This window comes from Staurois parvus, unplaced genomic scaffold (genome assembly GCF_062004578.1).
Source record: "Staurois parvus isolate SC_StPar_1 unplaced genomic scaffold, SC_StPar_1.0 ptg000029l, whole genome shotgun sequence".
In the NCBI taxonomy this organism is placed as follows: Eukaryota; Metazoa; Chordata; class Amphibia; order Anura; family Ranidae; genus Staurois; species Staurois parvus.
Window position 1 is genome coordinate 5,998,802 of NW_028317825.1, and position 27,831 is coordinate 6,026,632.

General features: G+C 42.1%; 1 protein-coding gene across 3 annotated transcripts in view; it reads left to right on the forward strand.

The window, feature by feature from the left end:
• The first annotated feature begins 377 nt into the window (after positions 1-377).
• Positions 378-27,831, forward strand: part of NCBP3 (nuclear cap binding subunit 3) — a 56,350-nt gene continuing 28,896 nt past the window's right edge. For 2 of the 3 annotated variants that reach the window (XM_089657507.1, XM_089657514.1), the window contains exons 1-5: positions 378-677; positions 8,436-8,501; positions 14,067-14,172; positions 17,633-17,758; positions 24,399-24,518. In XM_089657507.1, coding sequence (XP_089513633.1) covers positions 546-677; positions 8,436-8,501; positions 14,067-14,172; positions 17,633-17,758; positions 24,399-24,518 — 550 coding nt within the window. In that variant the 5' untranslated portion in view covers positions 378-545. The remainder of the gene's footprint in view (positions 678-8,435; positions 8,502-14,066; positions 14,173-17,632; positions 17,759-24,398; positions 24,519-27,831) is intronic. The other variant, XM_089657525.1, reaches the window with a different exon arrangement.

Below are 27,831 nucleotides of genomic sequence, written 5' to 3' on the forward strand. Positions count from 1 at the left end.
TTTTCAATTCAGTTGCTCCAAGGAAAAGACTAGAAGTACTACAGCCAGGCGGACAACATTCGCCTTCCACTATTCGGTCACCCAGGCACAGGACCAGGGGCAGACTGACCATTTGGATACTTGGGCACTGCCCAAGGGCCCGGGGTCAGTAGCGGGCCCCATGAGATGGCCCTGGTACTTTTTTCATAGGCTTTTTTTTCAGCTTGGGCAAGGACACAGGGGCCCAATGATCCCCTATTGCCCGGGGGCCCCATGAGTTGTCAGTCCACCCCTGCACAGAACAATTCTCCCTCACTTCCTTTCCTCAGCTCCGCCGACTCCCCAGCACACACTACGCCGGTTGACAGCCGAACACCACGTGACCCTCGTACGTCGCGACGCACACACACCACTCCGCCACCAAGATGGCCGCCGCCGCCCCTTCACCTGCGGGTCATGTGCTGAATTCTGTCTAGCCGGGGTAACCCGCACTCTATGACCGCCGGGCGGAAGACGGAACGTCTGTGTGTTAACGTTTGCCTTGTTCGGAACGTCTGGCTGATGAAATGGCGGCAGTGCGGGGACTCCGGGTGTTGGTGAAGTCGGCGGGAGGTGTGAGCGAGCCGGAGCCCATGGAGGTGGAGGAGGGAGAAGTGGAGGCCGCGCCGGACGGGAGCTCCCCCCGGGAGGCGGTGTCGGTATGTGAGGGGGTTCCTGCATGTCACCTGTCTGGGGTCACCCCAGCACCGGCCATTCATGGCAGTGTGAGCCCCATGACTGGTCATACACAGGGCTGTGCTGGCCTGGAGGGGGGTCCTGGGGTATCCCTGCTCTCCTCGGGGTGATGGTAGCTCTTCTAGTCTGGGGGGGCCGGCTGTGTGTACAGAGCGCCCTCACATGGCTGGACTCAGCACTCCTGCATACACAGCATTCATCCAGTTGTTGTGGGTTACAGCCTCTGCCAGGTTTTCTCATTGTCTGTGTGGCCAGAGAGATGGAGGCCTCATTCACACCAGCATGGACAGACCTGCATCTATGAGACATTTCCCCATCCAAATACAGAGTTTATATAGTGCCAACAGTTTGTGCAGCGCTTTACAGTGTGAGGGCAATCAGTAACAATACAATTCAGTACAATAGGAATGAGAGGGCCCTGCTCGTTAGAGCTGACAGTCTAAATGTATGGAATAAGTTTTAGCCCTGGTTCACACTGATGCGGTGCGGAATTCACAGTGTTTTCTGTGCGAATTCCGCATCTCATCAGAATCGCACCCTGTTCATGCGAACTGCTGCAGGTGTGTATATTAAGTTAACAACACCCCAAAAGCTGTCCGCAAAACGCAGTGCGATGTGCAAAATCGAATCGCATAGGTGTGAGTACTCATGCGATCTGATTCTAGTGCAGACCAAAAAAAGGGTCCTGCACGTTTTTGGTGCGGTGCGATTAAATCTGTACAAAATGTATGGCTCCAATTGCACCGCACACAAATCGCATGTGATGTGCACAGGAATGTGGTGCGGTTCCTGTGCTAATCACATGCGATATACCGCACTGCATATATGTGAACCCAGGTTCAAAGTGGTAGTAAACTCTTTTTGTACACTTTTACGTACAGGTAAGCTGATATTAGGAGATTTTCGCTCTTTTTGAGAGCTGGCGCATGCTCTCTGAAGGATCGGCATACCCGTGTCGTTCCTTCAAAGCACTGTGCTGTGGCCTGGGCCTCCTGCGCGCATGCACAAGAGTGACATCATCATGGCCAGAGCTCACAAACCCGGAAGGAAGACCGGGTGATGATGGAAACCTGCTGGACTTCGTTTTAAGGCAAGTCCTTCATAATGTGCTAGTATGCGTTGTATACTAGCACTGTTTGACACTACCTTGCAGGGTTTTGTGTTTGGATTTTTTGGGGGTTTTAGTTAAGGTTTACTACCTGTCGAGTTTCCATTGGGGGAGATTTCACTTCCTACTTCAAACAAGAAATGCGAGGAAATCTTTCCAAATTGAGCTAACCCCTTGTTATCAGAATTTGTGTCCCCTTTAAAAAGATTTTCCCTCTATTACTGTTCTGGGGATTTTCTTTTACATTCAAGCGCCATTCACACTGGTGCGATTTCGCTGACTTGAGTTGCATAGAATCACCTGATAATGGAAATCACATTGTTTTCAGTGGTGCCTGTTAACATCAATGCGACTCAGCACAGCACAATTAAGGTTCCTGTACTACTTTAGTATGATTTTAGTGCAGTTTTGGCCCCATGGCAAGCCACTTTAAAGTAGCGTTACGTAATCACACTGAAAGTTGGATCAAAATTGGATTGCACTTGTGCGACCCTAGCCTTAGTGATAACGGTGAACAGGATGAATCAAGAGGGTGAATCTCCCTAACAGGGGTACAGACAGCAATAAAAACCTGACGGAGGTTCTAGTCCCCCTCGATACTATCCAAAACTGAAAAAAGTTTTGCCTATACTTTAAGGTTCACACCAAAATGAGGTGCAGGAAAGGCCCATTCAGTGCACGTTTTCCACACCGCAGGTGAATGTGCTGCCCTTGCTATCTGTATGTGGGTGCCAGTGTATTGTTAATGACACCCCAAGCACAGTGCGTTTTGAGGGCAGCAAATTGCATGGTACTGCAATACCATGTGGTTTGGTGCAGTGTGTTTTGAAAAACAGTCCAGTGGGTTTTGTTGCCCATTCAAATGAATGTGCCGTCAAAGTTCACTGCTCTGGACCTTGGCCCTTAGAGAAGTTTCCTCCCCCGATTCCCCCCGTAATGTTGAGTTCTCATCAAAGAACATTTTAACCTGCCCACTGAATCCAGTGTTGATCCACTGTCTGGGTCTTACATCTTCATCTACCCTCCCATCATCAGGAGCCCGACTGGTTCTTCTGGGTTCTTGCAGCCGATGGTGCATAAGAGGTCCACCCACAGGCCGCTGTGATATCCCCTGTTTCTACAGCCAATGGGGATATGACGGGGCTGCAGGAGCAGGGACATAGCACTCTTGTCTAGGTGAGAATGCTGGGGTGGGGCTGTAGTAAAAAAAAAAACAAACATGACTTTTATTTATTTTGGGGGAGGATTAAGTGGAGGGAGGAAAAGTTTAATTCTGTAGTGAAGGTCTACTGAAAATGGTGTAATTCACACAGCATTGATTTTAGCTGCATATAGAGAAAAGGATAACCTGCATCTGGGACATATTAGATACGCATCTTAACACACATAAACACTAGTAGATTTAAGGTGGATGTAGATGGACCGAAAGTTGGGCATTGGGCTGCAACCACCGATCAGTGTATTCCAACAGCAGAGCATTGCAGCTGTCAGAATTCAATAGCACAGCAGAGAGGATTCCTTCATTCATCTTGCATGTGTGAATGGGGAAATCCATTCATTTTTTTTTTTATTTTTTTTTTTACCGATCAGCCCACTGGGTCACATCAGAGACAGGATGGTGCTGACATATGCAGGAGAGGAGTGATCAGCATGTGAGAGGAAAGAGGGCTTCCTATTTACCAGCCAGAAAGGGAGACACGGCTGCCTTTGCTTACATTCCGTGATGTTTTGATTGGTCACAGAGATCATGTGGTACAGAGCTGCTCTCTGGCTCTGTACCTTTTACATGTGATCCACTGTGTCCAATAACAGCATGATCACAGGACTATGTGTACACAGCAGCTTTCCTGGAGGACGTCTGGTAAGTATCCCTGGAACAATAATGCTTCATGCACACAGGCATAATGATATACTCCTATGTACACTGGATCTTTCTGCTGCTAGAAAAATCAAATGTAAAAAACACTTGTTTTGGTGCATGATTATGCACATTTACAGGCACTACCACATATACAGTGGGGCAAAAAAGTATTTAGTCAGCCACCAATTGTGCAAGTTCTCCCACTTAAAAAGATGAGAGAGGCCTGTAATTGGCATCATAGGTAGACCTCAACTATGAGAGACAAAATGAGCAAAAAAATCCAGACAATCACATTGGCTGATCTGGAAAGAATTTATTTGCAAATTATGGTGGAAATAAGTATTTGGTCACCTACAAACAAGCAAGATTTCTGGCTCTCACAGACCTGTACCTTCTTCTTTAAGAGGCTCCTCTGTCCTGCACTCATTACCTGTATCAATGGCACCTGTTTGAACTTGTTATCAGTATAAAAGACACCTGTCCACAACCTCAAACAGTCACACTCCAAACTCCACTATGGTGAAGATCAAAGAGCTGTCGAAGGACACCAGAAACAAAATTGTAGACCTGCACCAGGCTGGGAAGACTGAATCTGCAATAGGCAAGCAGCTTGGTGTGAACAAATCAACTGCGGGAGCAATAATTAGAAAATGGAAGACATACAAGACCACTGATAATCTCCCTCGATCTGGGGCTCCACGCAAGATCTCACCCCGTGGGGTCAAAATGATCACAAGAACGGTGAGCAAAAATCCCAGGACCACACGGGGGACCTAGTGAATGACCTGCAGAGAGCTGTGACCAACGTAACAAAGGCTACCATCAGTAACACACTACGCCGCCAGGGACTCCGATCCTGCAGTGCCAGACGTGTCCCCCTGCTTAAGCCAGTACATGTCCGGGCCCGTCTGAAGTTTGCTAGAGAGCATTTGGATGATCCAGAAGAGGATTGGGAGAATGTCATATGGTCAGATGAAACCAAAATAGAACTGTTTGGTAGAAACACAACTCGTCATGTTTGGAGGGGAGAGAATGCTGAGTTGTATCCAAAGAACACCATACCTACTGTGAAGCATGGGGGTGGCAACATCATGCTTTGGGGCTGTTTCTCCGCAAAGGGACCAGGACGACTGATCCATGTACAGGACAGAATAAATGGGGCCATGTATCATGAGATTTTGAGTGAAAACCTCCTTCCATCAGCAAGGGCATTGAAGATGAAATGTGGCTGGTCTTCCAACATGACAATGATCCCAAACATACCGCCCGGGCAACGAAGGAGTGGCTTTGTAAGAAGCATTTCAAGGTCCTGGAGTGGCCTAGCCAGTCTCCAGATCTCAACCCCATAGAAAACCTCTGTCATTGCCAACAAAGGATATATAACAAAGTATTGAGATGAACCTTTAAAATTGACCAAATACTTATTTTCCACCAAAATTTGCAAACAAATTCTTTCCAAATCAGCCAATGTGATTGTCTGGATTTTTTAGCTCATTTTGTCTCTCATAGTTGAGGTCTACCTATGATGCCAATTACAGGCCTCTCTCATCTTTTTAAGTGGGAGAACTTGCACAATTGTTGGCTGACTAAATACCTTTTTGCCCCACCGTAAATTGTCCCAATCATGGAACTGGACACCAACATCCCTCAAATTGCAAAGAATAGAAAAACAAACATATATATATATATATATAGGACTTTCATGGTGCTCTCACTTATATACAATGTACATCATATCATTTGATTCCTCTGAAATATTGATCCTGGGATGTGTAACGTACATAACATTCTGGCCATAAAGACCTATTCATAAACACACAACATTGGGTTTTAAAATACTTGTTTTACAGTTAGCTGTTGTCCTTCCCACTCATCAGCAAATTGCCAATATCATTATTTCTGAACAAGGTATTTCCCAAACTCCTGTATAGTTGAAGCATTTATTTATTTATTTATTTATTTATTTATCGTGTTTATATAGCGCCAAAGGGTTTGCTCAGCGCTGTACAATGGGAAGCATCAGGGGAAATGGTTCCAACAATCATTTCAACGCATCTTGTGAGTTTTAGTGAACTCACTTCTTCATGTTCTGTGAGACTATCAATAAAAATAACTTCCCGAGGGGGAGGTTTGGTGTGGTGGTGCTCTGAGTCCCTGATGCTATCATCTGTATACATCATTTTCTTCTGTTGTAGTGTATACTTATGGTGAATTACATAAAATGTTAATCTATAGTAATCTGACTGAATGTAGACTCATGTTCTTTTTATTTTCTTCTGTGCTGCCTGATTGGTGCAGGTGAGGCTCAAGTCGGTTAAATTTTATGAGAAGATGAGGTTGTGTGTGTTCTGCTGCAGGCATATTTGGATAGACCCAGCAATATTCTGACACCTCTGGGCACCACTAGATACCCCTGGGTGATTTTAGAAAGGATGCTAAATTGCTGATGTTTGATCTGTCCCCAAGATTAACTTGTGCTGGGAGTGTCTAGCTGGTTTTTTGCCTCCATGTTCCACAGTTGTAAAAGTGTATTCCTAGCAAGCCAAGGGGTGAGCCTCATGGGAATTGGATCACAACTAAATGACCAAACACTCCTGGAAATTTTTAGCTATCTCTCAGTTGGCCAATGTGTTTAAAAGATTGTCACATGATCCTTCCAGTTTGAAACAGAACAACAATAATTTAAAAGAAAAAAAAAAATCTTGAGCGTGTACCCTAATGCAGGCCATGGACAGGTCATTTATCGGCCGAATTTTCGTTCACACGAAAAATCGGCCGATATTCACGCTGTTAGTGGGGCCACTCCGTCGGCCTTTTTTCGCGGATTTTCTCGTTTAGTTTTATCGGTCATGCTGGAAAATCCGCAAAAAACGGCTTTTTTTTCGGGGGCATTGGTAGCAGCATCGGCAACGGGGCTGACCAATTTTTCGTTGCCCAAAAATTCGGCCGGTAAAAAGCCCGTCTATGGCCTGCCTTAAGCTGTTCATACAGGACTAGATTCTCTCATTCAGCTATGTGGATGGGAGAAATCAGCGCTGCTGATTATTGTATACAAGCAGTCTCTGCAGTTGCTTGAATACCTGAACAGTCACTACATCTGGTTGTAGTGAGTAATTTAACTGGCAGTTTTTTTATCCAGCTCATTCGGTTTGTAAATCAAGTTTTGTCAAGGCTTATAGTTGCTGACAGGACTGAACAACTTTCACTGAACAAGAAGCACTCTGTGATTGGAGGATTGAGATTTTTCCACACTTCCTACAATCACAGAGCGCCTTGCTTTCAGTGAAAAGAAGGGAATGCTTTTATTTAAATGCAGGAGGATTCACACCTCAATGAGGTTGAAATTTTGTGCATGTCCACCCAAGTTACAGCCTGGTGCCTGGGCAGCTTTTCAAGAAATGCCTATTCAAGTGATGGTTTCTGACACAATATCTGCCCATGTAACCTTAACAGGCAGCAGTTCAGAAGTGCGAACAAGGATACATCATGTAGCTATTGTTTATATTTTAACGCATTTATTCACTTTACTGAAATAAGCTCACCTGTGGAAGAATTAAGTGAATACTTGAGCAGGTAAGTATAACGTGTTTATCAATAACAAAAAAAAGAACCTTTTCAATCACTTGAAAAATATTTTCCAACACCTATGTTGACCTGTGTAAAAAAGATGCATATACGTACCTATTTTTAGCCTGCTCTGGTCAGGTGATCCCCTCTGTCAGCCAGTGGCTCATACAGGGGAGAGAAAAGAGTGCTTGACAATGGCTGGTAAATCCTAATGACACCCACAAACTCCTATGGCCCATCGGTCGTCTGTGCTCCTTTCTCTCCCCCACAGCCATCCACTGGCTGACACAGGAAAGTCGGATCGCATGACTAGGCCAGAGCATAAAAAAAGTTTAAAATATATGCATCTTTTTTACACACGTTAGTCAGGTGTTAGGAGTGGGAGGGGACGTTTTTAAGGCTAGTTAGGTTTAAGCTGGAATTTCACTTTAAACCCCGGTCACACTGGATGTGAATTGGCATGCGATTTGCAAATCACATGCCAAGTCACACCCTGTTTTCCACAATTAGAGTGGTCATATCGGTGCAGTTCCGACTTGGTCAGAGCCGCACCGATTTTCAAAGTAGTGCATGCACTACTTTTGGTGCGATTTGCATAGACATCTGTGTCAGATGTCTTGCAAATTGCACCTGAAATTGGCAGTTCACTTGACTTTTAAATTGTGCGACTTTACTCTAAGTCACACTATTTCAAAGTTTGGTTTGATGTGACCGGGGTGTTGTTTCCTACAGCTGACTCCACTAGCAATAAAGAATATAGGAGGTCAGCAGTACTGCTTCTCATTCAGTCCAGTCATAAGCTGAGGCTGGTCCTAGGCTATGCTTTACTGCTGAAATGTAGTGCAATCTGCATAGAGGTCTAAATAGGCCGGTGCTGCATGCCAAAGATGTCTAGATCACAAGAAAGGATGAACAGAATAACAAAGCCTTTTGCCATTAAAACATGCCAAATATATGTAATTGTCTTGAGTTCAGCTTTAATGACTATCCACCTAAAAGTGAATGCTTCAATATTACCAAACCATTCTTAGTCATCTTGCAGAATGCAGATTGTTTATTGTGGTTTTATTTATGGATGTAGTACAGTGAGATGTTCTATCAGGAAGTGGTTCAGCTTCTGTTATCTTTATGACTGTATGTTGTTGAGTCATCGAGTTCTGATTTTGATATTTATCTTTCATATAGGGTAACATCAGGAGATATGAAAATAAAGCTGGGACCTTCATCACTGGCATTGATGTCACTTCCAAGGTAAACCTTTTCACTCTGCATGTTTGGAATGGTTCTACAAAAAAATATTGGTTGAGTGAAACTGTTCATGTACTGTATATTTAACTTTAGACTTTAGTAAGAACATAGATACTTTTTTTATCTTTACAAAAACGTCCAAAGAAAAGCTGCACTCCTGTCTTGGCCTATAAAAAATTGAGGGGTGCCAAAAATGACTGCTGAAGTTGGTGCTATGCCAGAACCAGATGTGTAGATACAAAGTTACCAGCACTCCACATAAATTAATTTTTGATATTTATTGTGAATACAGTGACACATAAGTCATAAGAAACCGACTTTTGGGGGCCTGGTGGGATTCCTTCTTCAAGGCAAACTGTTGTCTTGACGAAGAGATGATCCAAGGCCCTTAATTGTTAGTTTCGTATGATGTATATATATGCCACTGTCTTCACAATTAATATGTGAAATACATTTACTTGGGAGTGGTGGTGACGTCATATTTTCGCATCTGTTTTATTTTTTTACTCCCCTGCTTGGGATGTTCCTTTCTCAGCCAATCATTCTTATGAATATGATATTGACTGTTATTGGCTTCTGGACAGCATTGCCTTTTGCATGTTTTATCTGACCTGGCCTAAAATATTATTATTATACAGGATATATATAGTGCCAACAGTTTGCTCAGCACTTTACAATATAACAGGAGACAATACAGCAGCAATACAGTTCAATACAAGAGGGTAGGAGGGCCCTGCTCCTTAAAACATGCCTGAAGTGCAATCCTTAACAACAGAGAGCACCACTCCTGTCATTTAAAATAAGTACACTTTACACAATAATTTGAATTTATTTATTTTAAAGACTCATAATTTTAGCATTTTATTTATGTTTTAGCACATATGTATATATATTTATGACACTGAGGTATTTTTACTGGTGGTTATATGACTGTACTCTATAGTATTTACTCCTGTCATTCAGCTATCATGTCGCTGTTGTTATGGAATTCCTGGGTTAGAAGATAGGCTGGAACTTAGTAAGGCCCCTTTCACATGGGCAGATTCTATTTGATTGGCAGGGGATCCGCTTGCATATCCCCTGCTGATTGGAGTAGAGCGGTCATATGACACATCCATGTGCGCTCAGTTTCTGACAGTCCGCTCTCCTCCAAGGACACTGGAAGTAAATGGACTCCACTGTTCGTTTACAACCCACTACCCTCCAATCTGCCTAAACAGAAGAGGATGGATCCTTTTTTTTTTTTTTTTTTTTTTTTTTTTTTTTTTTTTTTTTTTTTAGCGGACTGATTGGACCCAGAGGTAGGCGGATGTAAAAGGGCAAAAACTCCATTTACATCCACCTGTCCATAGAAATTTGTGGACCTTCTGATCAGGTCTGCCTGAAAAACTGACACAGACCTGATCGGATTGCCTATGTGAAAGGGGCCTAATAAGCAAAAGCGAATAACTAAAACATCTGAGAATTGTGACAAAAATATGGGTGCTATCATTCCTTTTGTGTAGGTTGCATGTTTATGTGATGTCCTCTTCATGCATTATCTTTCACTGCTTTGTGGATCACTAATTCAAAGTACATATGTAAGTTTGGCATAATTGTTGCAATTGGGTACAGTTGGTTTTAACATTATCCAAGAAAGCTGGGTTCAATTAAAACATTAGGAACCTGCGTCAACTAGACAGCAAAGAGTTCCATCTAAAGATTTGATGAAGGTTAAAGGATAAGTTCACCGTTCTACAAAATAAAAAATAAATGCACATTTTTTCCAGGTAAAAAAATGTGCATTTATTATTTTTTGTAGTAGGAGCCTGTAAAGCATTGCACCAGCGATCAGCAGATTGCTAATGCCATGTAGGTCTCCTGCAGACCTGTCAGTTTATCTGTTTGCTCGTACATCCTGTACGGGCAAGCCGATACTTCTGACAGGGAGATGCAATTAACTACCAAAGCGCTCACTGTGCCATGGTAGTTCATTGAGAACTATGAGCCGACAGCCGCTAAGGCTGTTGGAACTTGTAGTCCATTAATTCACAGAACACTGTGAATAAAGGACGCGGCCGTGTGGGCGAAGCCCCGTACGGCCATGCTGTTTTTAAAAAGTGACAGTACAGGGAACTTCTCCCCTTACTGCTGACACGGGGGAGGGGGATTTGGGGGGATCGGGTGGTGGCTGCAGGAACATATTACATGTTCCACCATAAAAATGGGTGGAACATGTTCACAAAGGTGAACCTATCCTTTAAGTTGGCCATACACTGTGGGTCAGTGGGTGGCCCTGTCAGTTGCCTCCTGTCTGCAATCCCTCGTATTGAAAATTAAAAGGAGCCATACAGAATATTGTTGGCTGAAAAGTAGATGCATCCAATTCTTCCCCCACTCTCTATTCCTTTTTCTCTTTCTTTCCCTCTTCTTTTTTTTCCCCTTGTTTGTTTCTTTTCCTTTTCTCTCTGTATGTCTACTTGCATCATGTCCTCCCCTCTATATTGACCCGTTTTGAGATCTGTTCAACCCCAGTTTATCAGTCCTTGCAACCGCTTCAGCCATGTGCTAGAGCAAGGCTCGTTAGCAATGTACAACTGGTTGCTCCCATTGGAATGCACTGTCATTATGGTTTTATTTTTTTCTCTTCTGCTTTATATGTTTGTATATGAAAACAATATTGTACCCAACGTTAATTGTATGTCATCTGATATGACTTAATAAAATGGTTATGGGAAAACAAAAGTGGTTGCATCCAATCAGAAATCAACATCACGGAATCTGTTGGGCGGGCTGAACAAAATAATAGTATAAAACCACAGCATAAATACACAAATAAATGATTCAAATACACAGTAGAGCACACTGAATTGTGAATGTGGTTTGAAAATGGTACTTCGGCTACTTACGTAGTTGGAAGGGTTTACTGGCTTTAAAATGTACTGTCTAGGGTTAGAAAGCTTTTTATTTTTAAATCAAACTGTATTACTTTCCACAATTACAAATGTACACATTTTCAAAGAAAAAAAAATACAAAGCAAATCCATACCAATATCAAAGTCAAACTAAAAAAAATGCCTTAAAGTTTCTTTATCAGACCTCTTATTATGCATTTGATTACGTAAAGTGGTTCTAAAGCCTCAAGGCTTTTTTTAGGTAAAAAAATCTGTGTAACAGAATGCCCCCATTATACGTACCTGAGCCCTATCGTGATCCAGCGCTGTACATGAGAGCTACAGCTGGTTTTGTCCCTCCTCATTGAGCAGATCGATAGCAGTGGGAGCCATTGGCTCCTGCTCCTGTCAATCAACTCGAGGGACAGAGTCAAATCCAGCTGTCTGTCAATGGATGCAGCAGCGGGACTCAGGAGCAAGCCTACATGAGTGCCCCCATGGGAATTGGGTTCCTATTGGGGGCATCGGCAAGAGAGGAGGAGCCAGAAGGACCCAAGAAGAGGAGGATCGGGGTTGCTCTGTGCAATTCTATTGCACAGAGCAGCTAAATATAGACATGTTTGTTATGTAAAAAAAAAAAAATAAAAAATTTCTTCACAACCGGTTTAATCACATTACACCTCCATATAGTATTCCACACTAAGTACCACTCTGTATAGTAGATGGAGTGTCAGGTCTACTGGGTTCCTTCACCTTATGACATGTTAGAATACAATCTCCTACCATACCCGCATTAATACCTCAAATTATGTTTCTCCAGCCACCAAGACCAGATTTCGACATATTTCTTCCCACAACTCCTTTCTGCCAGCCATCCAACAATTGATGGTAGAGCTTGAGTTGTACACTTTCTTGCAATTGGTTTTCTAGCCACAGATAGTAATCTTGCAGTAGCCTCAGCTATGTATTTAGTAGATGCCTCTATATCCAAATACTCAAAAGAGGGCTGCATTTCAGGCTTCTATGAAAAGTCTGCTTAATATATTGGGTAATTTTTTTGCCAGTACCCCACCATCTTAGAACACTTCCAAAGTGTTCTTGATGCAGTATTTATATCCAGACTACAACTTTGAACTTGTGCATGTCAAATCTGTAAACTCTGCACTCAGTTGCTGGAATGTTTTAAGCGCACCATGTGAAAATAACTGATCTACGGCAACAATACCCGCCTTCTGCCATTTTGGAAAGGGGCTAGGTTTAGCCATTTCTGAAAGATACTCATTGGACCATAATGAAGTTTATTTAGTAAGGCTATTCACTAATAATAGTTACAGGATCTCACTTGTCCAGTAAAGTATACAGAAGGAAGGTCTATAGGTGACTTAAGATACCGCTCTGTTTCCAGTGCATACAGTGGATCATGCTTCTTGAAGAGAAATTGTTGCCTTTTACATACCTTTCTCTACTCTTCCCCCACCCTGCAAGATATTGAAATAGCAAAGCAATTAAATATATCCAAGGAGAAGGGACTTCAAGCCCTCCCCATCTCCCTTGGGTATTGTAAGGTGTTTAATTAAATTCAAGATATTTTCTTCCCCATATTATATCCCTAAATACCCCATTAAATGTCTCAATAAAACAGCCACTGGTATCCAGCAGGGGGATCATTCAAAAAGTACAGCAGCTGTGGTGTCCATACCCTATTTTGCAGGTTTGTTATACCTGCCACCGATAAATACACTGTACGTTGCACTTGCTTTTAAATTTTATCAAGAGCAGTACAAAATTTTGCAGAAAATAATCTGAATCATCCAGCAACATGTCATCAGCATACATACCCAATTTATCCTCTTGCACGCCTTTCAAACCCTATAATATGGGTCCACTGTTGAATCGACTCTAATGGCTCTATCGTTAAGTAGAATAGTAATGGAGAGAAGGGGCAACACTGCCAGGTCTATCAATGTTGAGCAAAGAAAAGCAAATACATTTCATTCACTCTAACAAATAACTGAGGAAGTGTACACAGTGACTTGATCAGTTTATAATAGAAAACAGGCTTAAGCTGGGTATACAGCTGAATTTCAGTATGTCTGTACCGCTGTCTGTTCAACAGATAATGGTCGTACGACTTTCTTCTGTCGAAAGGTCATGTTGAAAAAAAAATCATCATTTGATTGGTGCTTGCAGCCAATGACTGCAGTGCTGATCTGTGTATTCTAATTGAGGGGAAATACAATAGCATTGTGGGGGAAATCACTGCATGCACATTGCTTGTGTAGATGCAAGGATCTGTAAGTTTTTTGGGGGATTTTTTCGTTCAACCCGCTGGTTGAACAAAAACACTCCCCCATATATACCCTGCTTTACTTGTAGCATGTGCTATGTTTAAAATCTCTGTTTTATGATTTGCAAGATGCACTTCAAACTATGTTCAGCATATTTTAGACCCATGTAACCTAATATGTTGTGCCTCGTTCTAAAGCATTGTGCTTTTTAATGATTTGAGCAGCTTTAGTAGTGAAGCACACCTCCTTTTTTTTTTTTTTTTTTTTTTTTTTAAGATCTTTTTCATTTTATTCTTCTTGTATGACTTAAAATAAAATTTGCCTCTGAAACTGTCATGGCACATTAAGCAGTGGAAGTGTCTGGTTAATAAGCAGTCCTTATTTAAAATAGATTTTCCTTTTCACAGGAAGCCCTTGAGAAAAAAGAACAGAGAGCAAAGAGGTTTCATTTCCGTGCAGAAGTCAGTGACGATCAGAGAAATGTCATACTGGATAGAGACATGATGAGAAAAGGTAAATGCTTTCCTTAACACTTTTATGTGAATGAACACTTTGCATTCAGCACTCCACATTGTTGCTGCATTTGTCTGTAGCCAGTGTGATGTTTCTGTGTAGAGCTATGTCCTCTTCAAAACTTGATTATAGTACTGCTTTGCACCAGCATGTCCAGTCAACTTCTTTTAAAGTAAACCTGTATGCCATGGGAAATGTTCTGAATAGGAACAGACTTCCAACGACTTTATGGATTGGCTCTGCCAGCTACCACTCCATCGTTTGCCAATTTGGTAGTCTCCTTGCATGGAGGTGGCATATGGTGGAGGGTAGACATAAAGTAGAGGTACACGTGGAACTAAATCGGTGTGGGGCACAGAAGGACATTTCTAGCTAATAAAGTTAATAGCAGGCATGTTGTGGTATCTGTTCTTAGACAGGAAGGAGTATGCAACAGGTGAACTCAAATCTGACTTCCTAATTTGTTTTGGTTCAGTAACGTAGAAGGGTACTAAAAGTAAACCTGACCTGATGCTTAAACTATTGAATAAGGAGCAGGAGTTGAATTTATCCACTTATGAGTACCTACAAAGTATCCTATGGATATATGCTTAAAGTAGAAGTTCAGGCTAGAGTCAGTGAAGCTTAAAACAGCTTCCATTCACCTTTTTAACTCTTGCATATACTTAAATATTATCAGAGCACTCCTGTCCGGTCCCCAGCGGCTGGCTTCAGGGGAAGAGTGCAAACAATGGATGCGCCTCCTGGGCAGTGACGTTACTTATTGGCTTACTATAGGGCATCCATTCTTGGCTGCCCCTCTTCTCTCCTGATGCAGGATGCTGGGAGCCAATAATGTGACCTGACCAGAGAGCCCTGAGAATAGGTAAAATATAAGCATCTTTCTTACAGGGTAGTTACTATAGGCGTTAGAAGGTGCGTGGGAGCAGTTTTAAGCTTAGTTAATTCTAGCCTGTACTTCTACTTTAAAGTGTATCTAATTTTAGTTTTTGTTTTGGACGGAGTAAAGAATGGGAAAAAACCAATGCCATTACTTATTTATGCTTGGTCTTCTATGTCTGATTGTGCTTAAACCCCTATTAGACAGCTGTCACTGGAAAGAGTGTCCCTATTGGACATTTATTTCACTATGGATAGCAATGATAAATGTAGGGTTTTTTTCTCACTTTCAGACCTGTTGATAATGGTAACCAGGAATCTCCCCAGTAAACCTGCAGACAACAAAAAGAATCAACAAATTTTCTCACCCTTTCCTACTCTAAAATGTATCTAAAGCCAACATTGTTTGGCATTAAAGCGTAACACACTATGCACATTCAAATATGTGCAAATTCTTAAAATGCAATACATCGGCTAAAACAAACCCACACTGATCTACCGTATGTGGCAGCAGGTAATGTGGTGTATTTCAAAATTCTCAGCAGATGCACTGAAATCCTCATGCTAATCCCACCTACCCAGTTGGGACTTAGAAGCCTTCTATGAACGCAGTAGGAACATTAGGAATGAGGAAGAAATCTAGGTGTTTAAACAGCTGAAGATATTTAAAGTAAAACTAAAGGCAAAACTTTTCTTTTTCATTTTGAATAGAATGGAGGGGGATTAGAACAGCTGTCAACTTTTTTTTGCCGTTTGTGCCTGTTAGGGAGAGTCATCCTCTATTTATCCTGTTACCAGTATCACTGAAAGTAAAAGAAAATACCAATTTTGAGTCATCTTTAGAATATGAATAGTGGATATATCTTCCATTGGGGACACTAGTTCTGGTGATAAACAAGGGGTCCCTTACTTTTAGAGGGATTTTCTCTCACTTCCTGTTTTGGCTAAGGTACAGGAAATGAATGGAAATGTCCCCGATAGGAGTCAGATGGCAAAAGTAAACTTCACTTGCATACTTGTCGCAGGTCAGTGACTCTCAAAAGTATTGAAAGTAAACCTGTCACTATGTGTGGTTATAACACACGTAGTGACAGGTTTACTTTAAATATTTTTGTGAGTCACAGACCTGCAACAAGTATGGAAATCAGGTCTCAATTTGTTCCTGACTAGTATTAACCCCTTTCGCTATTACCGACCTATGGTACACATTGGCAGCAGTGGAGGTTTAACGCACATTTACATCTACTAATGTGTGTAAATCTGTCAAGCTGGTTGTCAGGTGGAAATAATTGTGCTTCCACACACCCCTGATACATTCAACCCCCATTTCATCCCCTATGTGATTACAAAAAATAAAGTTTAGGGAAAAATGTTACACCCAAGCACTCGCTCCCCCCCCCATCCTCGAAAAATGTTTAAGAAATTGGAGCTACCACTATTTTATTCTCCAGGATCTCTGCTTTCAGAAAACTTATAATATTTTGGCAGTTTTAAGGATTCTTCAGGTCTAAAATGTATTTTTTCAACGTGTGTAAAAATGTCTCTGGCAGTGAAAGGGTTCAATAATCAGCTAGTCAGTGAGAATTCTCCAAAGGAGATCAACAATGGCAGCCCTCAAGCTGCTTTCATGTTTGCTCAGCTGTTGAAATGTAAGTCATAGAAAGGTAGAGAGAGGGAATGCTGTGTCCTTAGTAACTGTATACTGTAGTTTTTCTCATATGATACATAACCAGAAGTGTTTAAAAGGATATTTTCTTGATCAATGTGAGAGATCTCTGCTTTCTGTTTTATGGTAGGTGTTCAAAATCAGATCGCTGTCAGCTACTAAGAATCTGATACATGAGGTTCCAGTGTTCTTCATAGGCCATCTTTACTGGGTGCTTTTAATATACAATTTTTTCAGCAGTGCTGCTGTGGCAGCCAACAGTTGTGTGTTTTGCACAGGGTCTATTCACTTATTGCCTTGAGTGATCAGTTGCCATCCACAAGCTGGGAATCAAATCATCAACCCAAGGCTACCCGTGATGGTGCTTCTAGGACATTGTGGAGACCACAGTGGAAAGGGCATGCTTTGGTTTTCGACCTCCCAGCTAATCTTTAATTTCACCAGCTGAAAAATGGCCCTGAGAGAACTGTAGGTCCCGTTTATCAGTGTCTTACTCAGTCACCCGATTGTTATTAGTGTAATTTAGTTTCTTCCTGTAAATTTTGCCTTTTATAGCGGAGCAGAGCTTTTGGTCTGTGCAGAGCAAATTAGATTAGATGTCTTAAGTGATGAGTTAACATTTTGTTTGTGTAAATGATGTGCATTTACTTGTATGTGAGCACATCAGGTAATTTAATCCTATGTAAATGATCCCTTCAGGAAGGCTTGTTTTGCTAGACAAACACCTTTAATACCTGTTGCTAGGCCAGAGATCAGCACCTTGTATTCCCCAGAGCTGCTTGTAAAAAGATGCTCATGTTACTGTGAAGATGGCTTTTCATGAAATTTTATTTAATTCCTGTATGGTTTAATTTGTCATTTCAACAGGTTTAAATAGTATTTGAGGATTAATTTTCAATGGCTAATATTTTTCAGCACTCCCAAATGTCCGTCTGGAAACCCTACATGTCATGGGTGTGGATGAGATGAGTACAGAGGACATATTTGCTTTCTATAAGCAGTATCCGCCAGGCTACATCGAATGGTTGGATGACACTTCTTGTAAGCCAATGTCACACTTTATAGCTATTTGTTTCACTATGATGGTCAAAATTAACACAAATAAACCTTATCCGAGAAGGCATTTTCTATACAACCAGTTTTATTTTGCTCATGCCAGCTCCTAGCTTTACATGCTGGTTGAAAGGACTGCTGCTAATATAGTAAAGAAATGGAGGACGAAGGAGGGCAGTCAGGCAGGGCTTATCAAGGTTTGCTTGCCTGTTGAGTCAAAAGCTGTGATATTGACTAGGCAAGTGTTGACTCCATAACTTCAGCATTTAATATTATATTTCTCAGGGACAAAACTAAACATGCTTGGTGTTGATAACTAATATATTAACTGTACAGCGCAAGACATAGCACTTGTATTCCTAAATTATGGGTTATGTGCTAGCTACTTCAGGTGATTGGACACTGGCAGGAACTTTGCCTCTAAAGGTGTACTCATATAACCCCCCCACTCCATGAGACTTTGTCTCAATGAAAATTTTTTGCCAGTGTCCCAGGTGATAGACCTTTTCTCCTCAGAAAACATTCTTTTCCCTTTTTTTTTTTTTTAACCATTCTGTTTTGATTGAGACACTTTTATTAAGACTTGACTGCTTATTACCTTGTTAATCCTTCGTGTCAACCTTGGGGACTGTGTATGTGGGGCTGACCTGTAATTTTTGCTTTAGGCTTCGGATCTTATGTTAGGCGCTCACCACGACAGGATGTTGCAATGAGTGTAGTTAGTTGCAGAGTGCTTTGTAGGTACAGGGCTGAGTTCCATTCGTAAGGTTCCCAGATCCTAAAGACCCCTGACAACCATGATGGGCAAAGCCTGGACCCTTAACAGGTTCAGCGAAATGTATACAGTTTAAGCACAGGAATGGGGAGTTATTCACTGTATTGTGCTAATCCCCTTTTTACTTGCATCTAACATGTTGGCACCATAGGTAATTTTAGTACATTTTAAATTTTGCCATCTTTACTCATGCAGACATAGTTTCAGGATGGTGGCACAGTTGTAACATGCCTTCTGGCTGACACAGTTCTGATTTTTGTATCTGCTGAAAACGTGTGTGACATGGTCACTGCCCTTCCTGCCGCCTTCTGCTATATAGATAAAACTGAGGAACATGGTTAAAACCTAGGGGCAGTGTTGTGGATGGCTTTGTAAACTGTGGTTAGTATTTTGAATTCTATACGTTGGGTTAGTGGAATCCAGTGGAGGGATTGGCAGAGAGGGGCAGCAGTCACTGATCGGTTGGTAAGGTGTATGAGTCTAGCAGCAGCATTCATAATAGACTGAAGGGGGGATAGCCTGTGTAACGGTAGACCAGTGAGGTAATCGAAGCAGGATATAACCAAGGTGTGGATAAGTTGTTTTGTGGTGTCATTGGTCAGGAAGGGGCGGATTTGGGAAATGTGCACTATATGAAGATTGGCCAAATCTTTCCAGGATATTCACTCCTTTTTAAGCATTTTACTGAAATTTATCATATGGAAAAGGAATTTAAGAAAAAATGGACTTTTGCAGTAGTAGATACTGCCATTTCAGTCCTTAATAAACACCATACAGTTCCTATTGAGGATGTTCCCTCTTTCAAGGATTCTGGAAGCCTTCTTTGTACTTGCAGGTCCTGCTCTGCAGCCAGAAATTAATTATATGTCTGTTTGCCAGACTATTGCAAACTGCAAACCAAGTAGACAGCATAAACCTGTATTTGAGGACCATGTTCTCTTAAAACAATTGCAGCTGGGGCCTTCAACCTTATTGTTTTGTGTGGAAGCTCTAGGGCAGCTTTTCTCAACCTTTTTAACATGGAGTAACCCTTGAAATAATTTTCAGGTCCCAAGGAACCCCCTGCTAAAATGATTATACTTATAGCTCATGGTACATTAGTGTGATCAGAAAGTTTAAATGAAAGATAAAAGAATGATGTGGCAGATAATTTAAAACTTCAGCATGCTGTATACAACAAAGTTATTTTCATTAATAATCTTTAAATTAATAACAGATAAGAAATAAAAACTAACACTAGAGGTCCATGTAAAACTAGTGGGCAGTGGAAAATTGCCACTTTTCATTGGTGATCAATGTTGATGGGAGATCCATTTGCCAATGCTCAAGCAACCCCAGGAGGAGCCTTAGGGTTTTGAGAAACCCTGGCTGAGAGAGGCCGCTCTAGAGTGTGTGATTCAGCATATCTCTAGAACATCTTTTATCTGTGCATATTCGCAGGTTTTTGTGTTTAAAAACTTGGTCTGCTGAAGCTGCTTGTAGGAGAAGTCTTTTACACATGCTTCTTGACAGTAAACACCTTTTATTTTGAGGAATCCATTGATAGGTTCATCAAGGAAGTCACTGGGGTAAGGTACTCCTGCCACTTAAGAAAAAGTGCCCTACTCCTAAAGCTTCGAAATCGGTCCCTTTTGCTCTCCCTAGGCGTCAACATTAAAACCAAGGATTAGCACTTCCTTTCGTTACAAGCCCTGGACACTTAAGCCTGCCTCACAGTTTAGGGGTACCCCTACTCCTCAGAGTGGGGGACATCTATTGGCAGTTGCGCCAGTCTGGATCTGAGACATCCCAAACCTCTGGGTTCAAACTGTTATTTCAAAGGAGTACAAAAAATAATTTCTATCTCTGCCTCCCTCCCTTGCCAGCATCATCTCAAAAGCAAGAAGATTTGCTGGCCATCTTATAACGTCCCTCATAAAGGGTGATTGTACCAGTTCCTTCTAAAGAAAGGTTCAAAGGTTTTTATTCAAACCTACTCATTTCCCAAACCCAAATGGAGGCATCCACCCCATTCTGGTCTTAAAGTATCTGAAAAGATTTCTGCCAAAATTCTGGATGGCATTAGCAAGATTTGTCGTTCACTTCTCTTGGACAAGGGGAATATCTTGCATCAGTAGACCTACAAGATGCCTATCTACATATCCCCATCTTCCACTTCAGCACTTTCTGCATTTTGCTTGTGGGAGACCAGCACATTTTGTGGAACTGCCATCTGAGCTCTCATCTGCACCCAAAGTATTTAATAAAGTACCTACCCTGCTTTTTGCATTTCTGTGGACCCAGGGCATTCATGTCACAGTCTATTTAGGCAGCCTTCTGTTGAAGATACCTCACCAAGATGGCTGGATTCCTGTTCCTTTTTTACGTCATCTGGCCACGCTTGACACATTTCGTCATCCAATCATGACTGCTTCAGAAGGAAACATGCTCACAGGCATACAGATGGCAAATAGCTGTGCTTGAGCTGAGGCTGGAGAGTGTGTATAACTGGGGGATTGTGTGACATCACATCTCTGCCTACTATTCTTTGGTCCTAAGCCATGCTCACAGACCTGCAATTTTAGAAGGGCTGAGACAAGCTAAGGTAGCATTTTTCTGAGGTCCACTCACAGCTGAATGTATACATTAAAATGCCTTCATTTATGGCATAAAGTAAATAATATTTGCGTTTTACAACCCCTTTAATCGCTTCCCGCCCGCCTGCAATGTACTGTGGCCGGGTGGCAGCTACAGGCAAAGTGGCGTATGGGTACGTCCAGGGGCGGACTGACCATTTGGAAACTCTGGCACTGCCCGAGGGCCTGGGGTCAGTAGGGGGCCCCATGAGATGCCCCTGGTACCTTTTTCATAGGCTTTTTTGAGTTTGGGCAAGGACACAGGGGCCCCATGATTCCCTATTGCCCAGGGGCCCCATGAGTTGTCATTCCGCCCCTGGGTACGTCGCTCTGCCTGTACTAACACGGGGGGCGCCAAGCAGGCGCACAGCACTCCCTACCCGCGACTGCTGTGACCAGCGGACACAGCGGAATGAAGATCTTGGTGATCGCTATGCAAGTGTAAGCAAAGCTGTTATGAATCAATCTGATTCATAATAGCTCTGTTTCTCTTCCTAGTGAGCTGCGATTGGCCCACTGCTGTCACATGATACATGGGGTCAATCACAGTACCCTGTACCATGTGACCAGCTCCAGCCAATCACAGATCACTATCTTGAGGTGTCAGAAACCTAACTCATTCATGACAGTTCATGGATGAGTTAGGTTTATGACAGCAAGCTTTGCACTGCAGGAAAAATTATCTTTAAGTGTAAATCGCCCCCCAGTACTACTACTACAATGTTACTATGGTAACATTGTACTGTTCTGATAAAAGTATTAAAAATAAAAATAAATACCGTATTGAGAATTAAAAAAAAAAAAGAATGGTGTTTTTTTTGGGTTTTCTTTTTAACTGTTTGCCGACCACTTACCCACATTTTGCAGGCGAGCAGCAGCTCTGGGCAAAGTGACGTAATATTATGTCGCTTTCTATTGCAGGGTGTGAATGCACCTGCGCTCCCTGCTGCCCCCTGTCGGTCCAGGGAGAAGAGAGAACACAGCACCAAGTAAAAGAACTACATTTTACACGCACACGTTAGATTAGAACGTATAACTCTTTGATTGTCCCTATTAACCCTTTGATCACCCCGTCACCCAGCCAATGCCATTAGTACAGTATCCTTATATAGAATGTTTCACTGATCACTGTATTACTGCCACTCGCAACATCAGATCGCATCAGGGTCAGTTAGCGCCCCTTCCAGCCAGGGTCAGCTAGCATTAGATTGCCCGCACAGTATCACACTCACGCTATAGGTACAAATTACAAGTATAGTGTTTGTACGGATCAATATAATGATCTTGAACAGAACTATACTAGTGCCTCCTTTGTATAGTGTCCCCAAAAATGCAGTGCTGGCAGGATCAGCCCTGTTTGCTGCCGGCACTAGCGTTTAGTCCCTCCGCTGTTTTTCATGGAAAATTTGTACCAATTGATTGTGGGCCAAAGCAATTTATACGCACAACAATACATTGCCGCCCACCAAAATTCAGCTTTTGCCAGACAATTCTCATGGAAACCTATCATGGTTTCTGAATTTAAAACTTTTTTGCGTCTAACCCTCAACATGGGCATTACAAAAAAGAATGAATTGCGGTCATATTGGTCCACAGACCCGATTCATCATATGCCTGTGTTCTCTGCTGTTTCATATATGCCTAACATGGACCAGCAATGTACTGGTACATCGAAGTGGTACGTTGGAGTGGTTATACCGGGTTATGCATGCAGCTGCAGGCATCATCCTGGTATCGTTTTTTCAGCTGGTGCTCTGCTTTCATGTACAGGCAATCATAGTGCCCAATTAGCTGCTGGATTGTTCTAAAATGCAGCGTGATGGGACATTGGTATCCATTTACTCAATGTAACATCATCTTTTATACTGTATCAAACAGGCAATATATTGTGTTTTTGTACATTAAAATTTTTCCCCAAAGATTTGAAAATACTGTGTGACTTAAACATTTTCAACGCCCACCATTTTATTCTCTAGGGCCTCTGCTTTAAAAAAAAAAAAGATATAATGTTTGGGGGTACATAGTATCTTTCTAGCAAAAAAACTGTTTTTTTATGTGAACAAAAAGTGTCAGAAAAGGCTTGGTCTTCAAGAGCGGGTGGTATGTGGCATAAGCTTCTAATGTTGACCCTGAAATGCCAGGATAGTAGAAGATTCCCACCCCCCACCTCCAAATGACCCATTTTTGGAAAGTAGATACTCCATGGTATTTGCTAAGAAGGGTGGTGAGTATTTTGCAGAATTAATTTGTTACCACATGTTTTTGGAAAACGAAGAAAGAAAACGAAAATTTATTTTTTATTTTTCAAAACCCTGTGACAAAAATGATATCTATAAAATACTCACCATGCCTCTTATCAAATTCTTTGGGGTGTCTTCTTTCCAAAAAGGGGTCATTTGGGCGGGAGTTTGTGCTATCCTGGCATTTTAGGGCCTCCAAAAGATAGTGAGGACGTGATATGAGGAAATATGCCCTTTGAAAGCCTGGAGGTGGTCATTGGATTTTGGGGGTCTGTATGTAGCTAGGCTACCAAAAAGTCTCTCACATGTGGTATCCCCATACTCAGGAGAAGTAGCAGAATGTGTCTTGGGGTGTTATTCCACTTATACCCATGGCATGCATGAGCAATATATCATTTAAGTGACAACTTTGTGTAAAAAAAAAAAAATTGTCATTTTCAAAAAATGTGGCAAAAATCAAAATGTTCCATGGACTCATCATGCCTCTCTGCAAATTCCTTGGGGTGTCTACTTTCCAAAAAGGGGTCATTTGAAGGGAGGGGGGGAGTTGTACTGCCCTGGCATTTTAGCACCTCAAGAAATGATAGGCAGTCAGAAAGTAAAAGCTGTGTAAATTCCAATATATATATACCATAGTTTGTAGACGCAATAACTTTCACACAAACCAATTAATATACATGTATTGTTGTTTTTTTTTTTACCAAAGACATGTAGCAGAATACATTTTGCCCTAAATTTATGACCTGAAGTTTTACTACAAGAAAATCTTACGACTGACTATTCGTTTTAAGCCAAATGCAGTTAAATTAAATGGGAACTTTTGGGGGTGGATTAGTGACTTTCACTTGTGTTTACTGCGAATGGTGAAACAAAAGTATAAAGCAAGCTGTGGAACAGTTTCAGGCAGAGTGCTTTACTTTTTCCTGCATTCAGACTGTGTAACATAAGCTTGCTATTGTTGCAAATGTATTCCTTTTGAGAAAATATCTTTCTTGTAGGTAATGTTGTCTGGCTGGATGAAGTGACTGCAGCTCGCGCACTGCTAAATATGACCACTATGCCAGTAGATACGAAGAGTAAAAAAGATGAAGAAAGCACCTCCACCAAATCCAAAGCAGGTAAAAAGTTTACTTCAAGTCATCAAAAACTGTATACTTTTTTTTTTCCTGATGGAATAGAGCATCTTACTGTTATATTTACCCCATTATATTAAATCAAATGTGAACATTAAAGCAGAGCTCCATGCAAAAGGGGAAGTTCCACTTCAGTGCATTGTCCCCCACTCCCCCTTAAGGATTGGCACCTTTGGGTAGCGGGGGGGGGGGGGGAGGGAGGGAGTGGGTACCTGAGTTTGACAGGTACCTGCTCCCACTTCTGCTGCGATCGCATTGTTCCTTAAAGTGGAGGTCCAGTCAAAATAAAAAAAAAAATGTCCTTGGCGCCGGCACCTTCAGTGTGGGCACCTGGCTGTGACAGCTTGCGGATTCACAGCTGGATGTCCACCGCACATGTGCGAGTAGCATTGCGCTTTGTGAATGGTCCCATAGTCTTCTGGGACTTGTCATGTGAAGTGGAAGTGGGTCAAACGCGGGTACCTGAATTTGCTTTAAAACGTACTGACACTAGCTTAAACTGATTTTTAAAAATGCTCTTAAAAAAAAAAAATCCTGCCCAAAAATCTACTGACCATGACCTTTAACCTGGACATTGACCTTTTGACCCTTACATGAGCAAACACTAACCCTGGCCCTTATTTTTATTTATTTATTTTTACTTGTTTATTTACAGTGTATCTGTCCATTCAGAGAGGAAAAAAACGGCCATGCTGCACAGTGACTGATTACTGATAGCCAATCAGAGGCTATCACAGTAATCAGGTGACCCGGGGCTCCCGGTGAGAGCGTGCTGTGCAGCACACTCCCAACACAGACATATGTGCATACAGTGCATCCAGAAAGTATTCACAGCACTTAACTTTTGCCACATTTTGTTATGTTACAGCCTTATTCCAAAATGGATTAAATTAATTTTTTTCCTCAACATTTTACAAACAATACCCCTTAATGGCAACGTGAAAGAAGTTTGGTTTGAAATTTTGCAATTTATTAAAAATAAAGCGAAAAAAAAACACGTGCAAAAGTATTCACAGCTTTTGCTCAATACTTTGTTGAAGAATCTTTATCACCAATTACAGCCTCAAGTTGTTTTGGGCAATTTCTCCCATTCTTCTTTGCAGTACCTCTCAAGCTCCATCAGGTTGGATGGGGAGCTTCGGTGCACAGCCATTTTTAGATCTCTTCAAAGATGTTCAGTCGGGTTCAAGTCTGGCCTTTGGCTGGGCCACTGCAGGACATTCACAGAGTTGGCCCGTAGCCACTCCTTTGTTATGTGGGCTGTGTGCTTAGGGCTGTTGTCCTGTTGAAAGATGAACAGTCGCCCCAGTCTAAGGTCCAGAGCGTTCTGGACAGGTTTTCATCAAGGATGTCTATACAATGCTGCATTCATCTTTCCTTCGATCCTGACTAGTCTCCCAGTTCCTGTCGCTGAAAAATATCCCCACTGCATGATGCTGCCACCACCATGCTTCACTGTAGGGATGGTATTGGCCAGGTGGTGAGTGGTGTCTGGTTTCCTCCAAACATGACGCTTGGCATTAAGACCAAAGAGTTCAATCTTTGTTTCATCAGACCAGAGGTTTTTGTTTCTCATGGTCTGTGAGTCCCTCAGGTGCCTTTGGCAAACTCCATGCGGGCTGCCATTTGTCTTTTACTGAGGGAGTGGCATCCGTCTGGCCACTCTACCATACAGGCCTGATTGGTGGAGTGCTTTAGGGATGGTTGTTCTTCTGGAAGGTTCTCCTCTCTCCACAGAGAATCGCTGGAGCTCTTTCAGAGTGACCATTGGGTGCTTGGTTACCTCCCTGGCTAAGGCCCTTCTCCCTCGATCGCAACGGTCATCAGGAAACGGTTAATCTGCGCTCCGATTTTTGTACTTCACATTCATTATAATACAGTTCTTTGATTAATGTTGATGTCAGCTTTCTGTCATGATGCTCAAGACACAGATGATTAGGTTACTAGGATATCATCTAAAATGTGAACACAACTACTACAGTCAGGTCCACAAATATTGGGACATCGACACAATTCTAACATTTTTGGCTCTATACACAACACAATGGATTTGAAATGAAATGAACAAGATGTGCTTTAACTGCAGACTGTCAGCTTTAATTTGAGGGTATTTACATCCAAATCAGGTGAATGGTATAGGAATTACAATAGTTTGCATATGTGCCTCCCACTTGTTAGGACCAAAAGTAATGGGACAGAATAATAATCATAAATCAAACTTTCACTTTTTAATACTTGGATGCAAATCCTTTGCAGTCAATTACAGCCTGAAGTCTGGAACGCATAAACATCACCAGACGCTGGGTTTCATCCCTGGTGATGCTCTGCCAGGCCTCTACTGCAACTGTCTTCAGTTCCTGCTTGTTCTTGGGGCATTTTCCCTTCAGTTTTGTCTTCAGCAAGTGAACTGCATGCTCAATCGGATTCAGGTCAGGTGATTGACTTGGCCATTGCATAACATTCCTCTTCTTTCCCTTAAAAAACTCTTTGGTTGCTTTTGCAGTTTGCTTTGGGTCATTGTCCATCTGCACTGTGAAGCGGCGTCCAATGAGTTCTGAAGCATTTGGTTGAATATAAGCAGATAATATTCCCGAAACATTTCAGAATTCATCCTGCTGCTTTTGTCAGCAGTCACATCATCAATAAATACAAGAGAACCAGTTCCATTGGCAGCCATACATGCCCACGCCATGACACTACCACCACCATGCTTCACTGATGAGGTGGTATGCTTAGGATCATGAGCAGTTCCTTTCCTTCTCCATACTCTTCTCTTCCCATCACTCTGGTACAAGTTGATCTTGGTTTCATCTGTCCATAGGATGTTATTTCAGAACTGTGAAGGCTTTTTTAGATGTCGTTTGGCAAACTCTAATCTGGCCTTCCTGTTTTTGAGGCTCACCAATGGTTTCTATCTTGTAGTGAACCCTCTGTATTCACTCTGGTGAAGTCTTCTCTTGATTATTGACTTTGACACACATACACCTACCTCCTGGAGAGTGTTCTTGGTCTGGCCAACTGTAGTGAAGGGTGTTTTCTTCACCAGGGAAAGAATTCTTCGCTCATCCACCACAGTTGTTTTCCGTGGTCTTCCGGGTCTTTTGGTGTTGCTGAGCTCACCGGTGCGTTCCTTCTTTTTAAGAATGTTCCAAACAGTTGTTTTGGCCACGCCTAATGTTTTTGCTATCTCTCTGATGGGTTTGTTTTATTTTTCAGCCTAATGATGGCTTGCTTCACTGATAGTGACAGCTCTTTGGATCTCATCTTGAGAGTTGACAGCAACAGATTCCAAATGCAA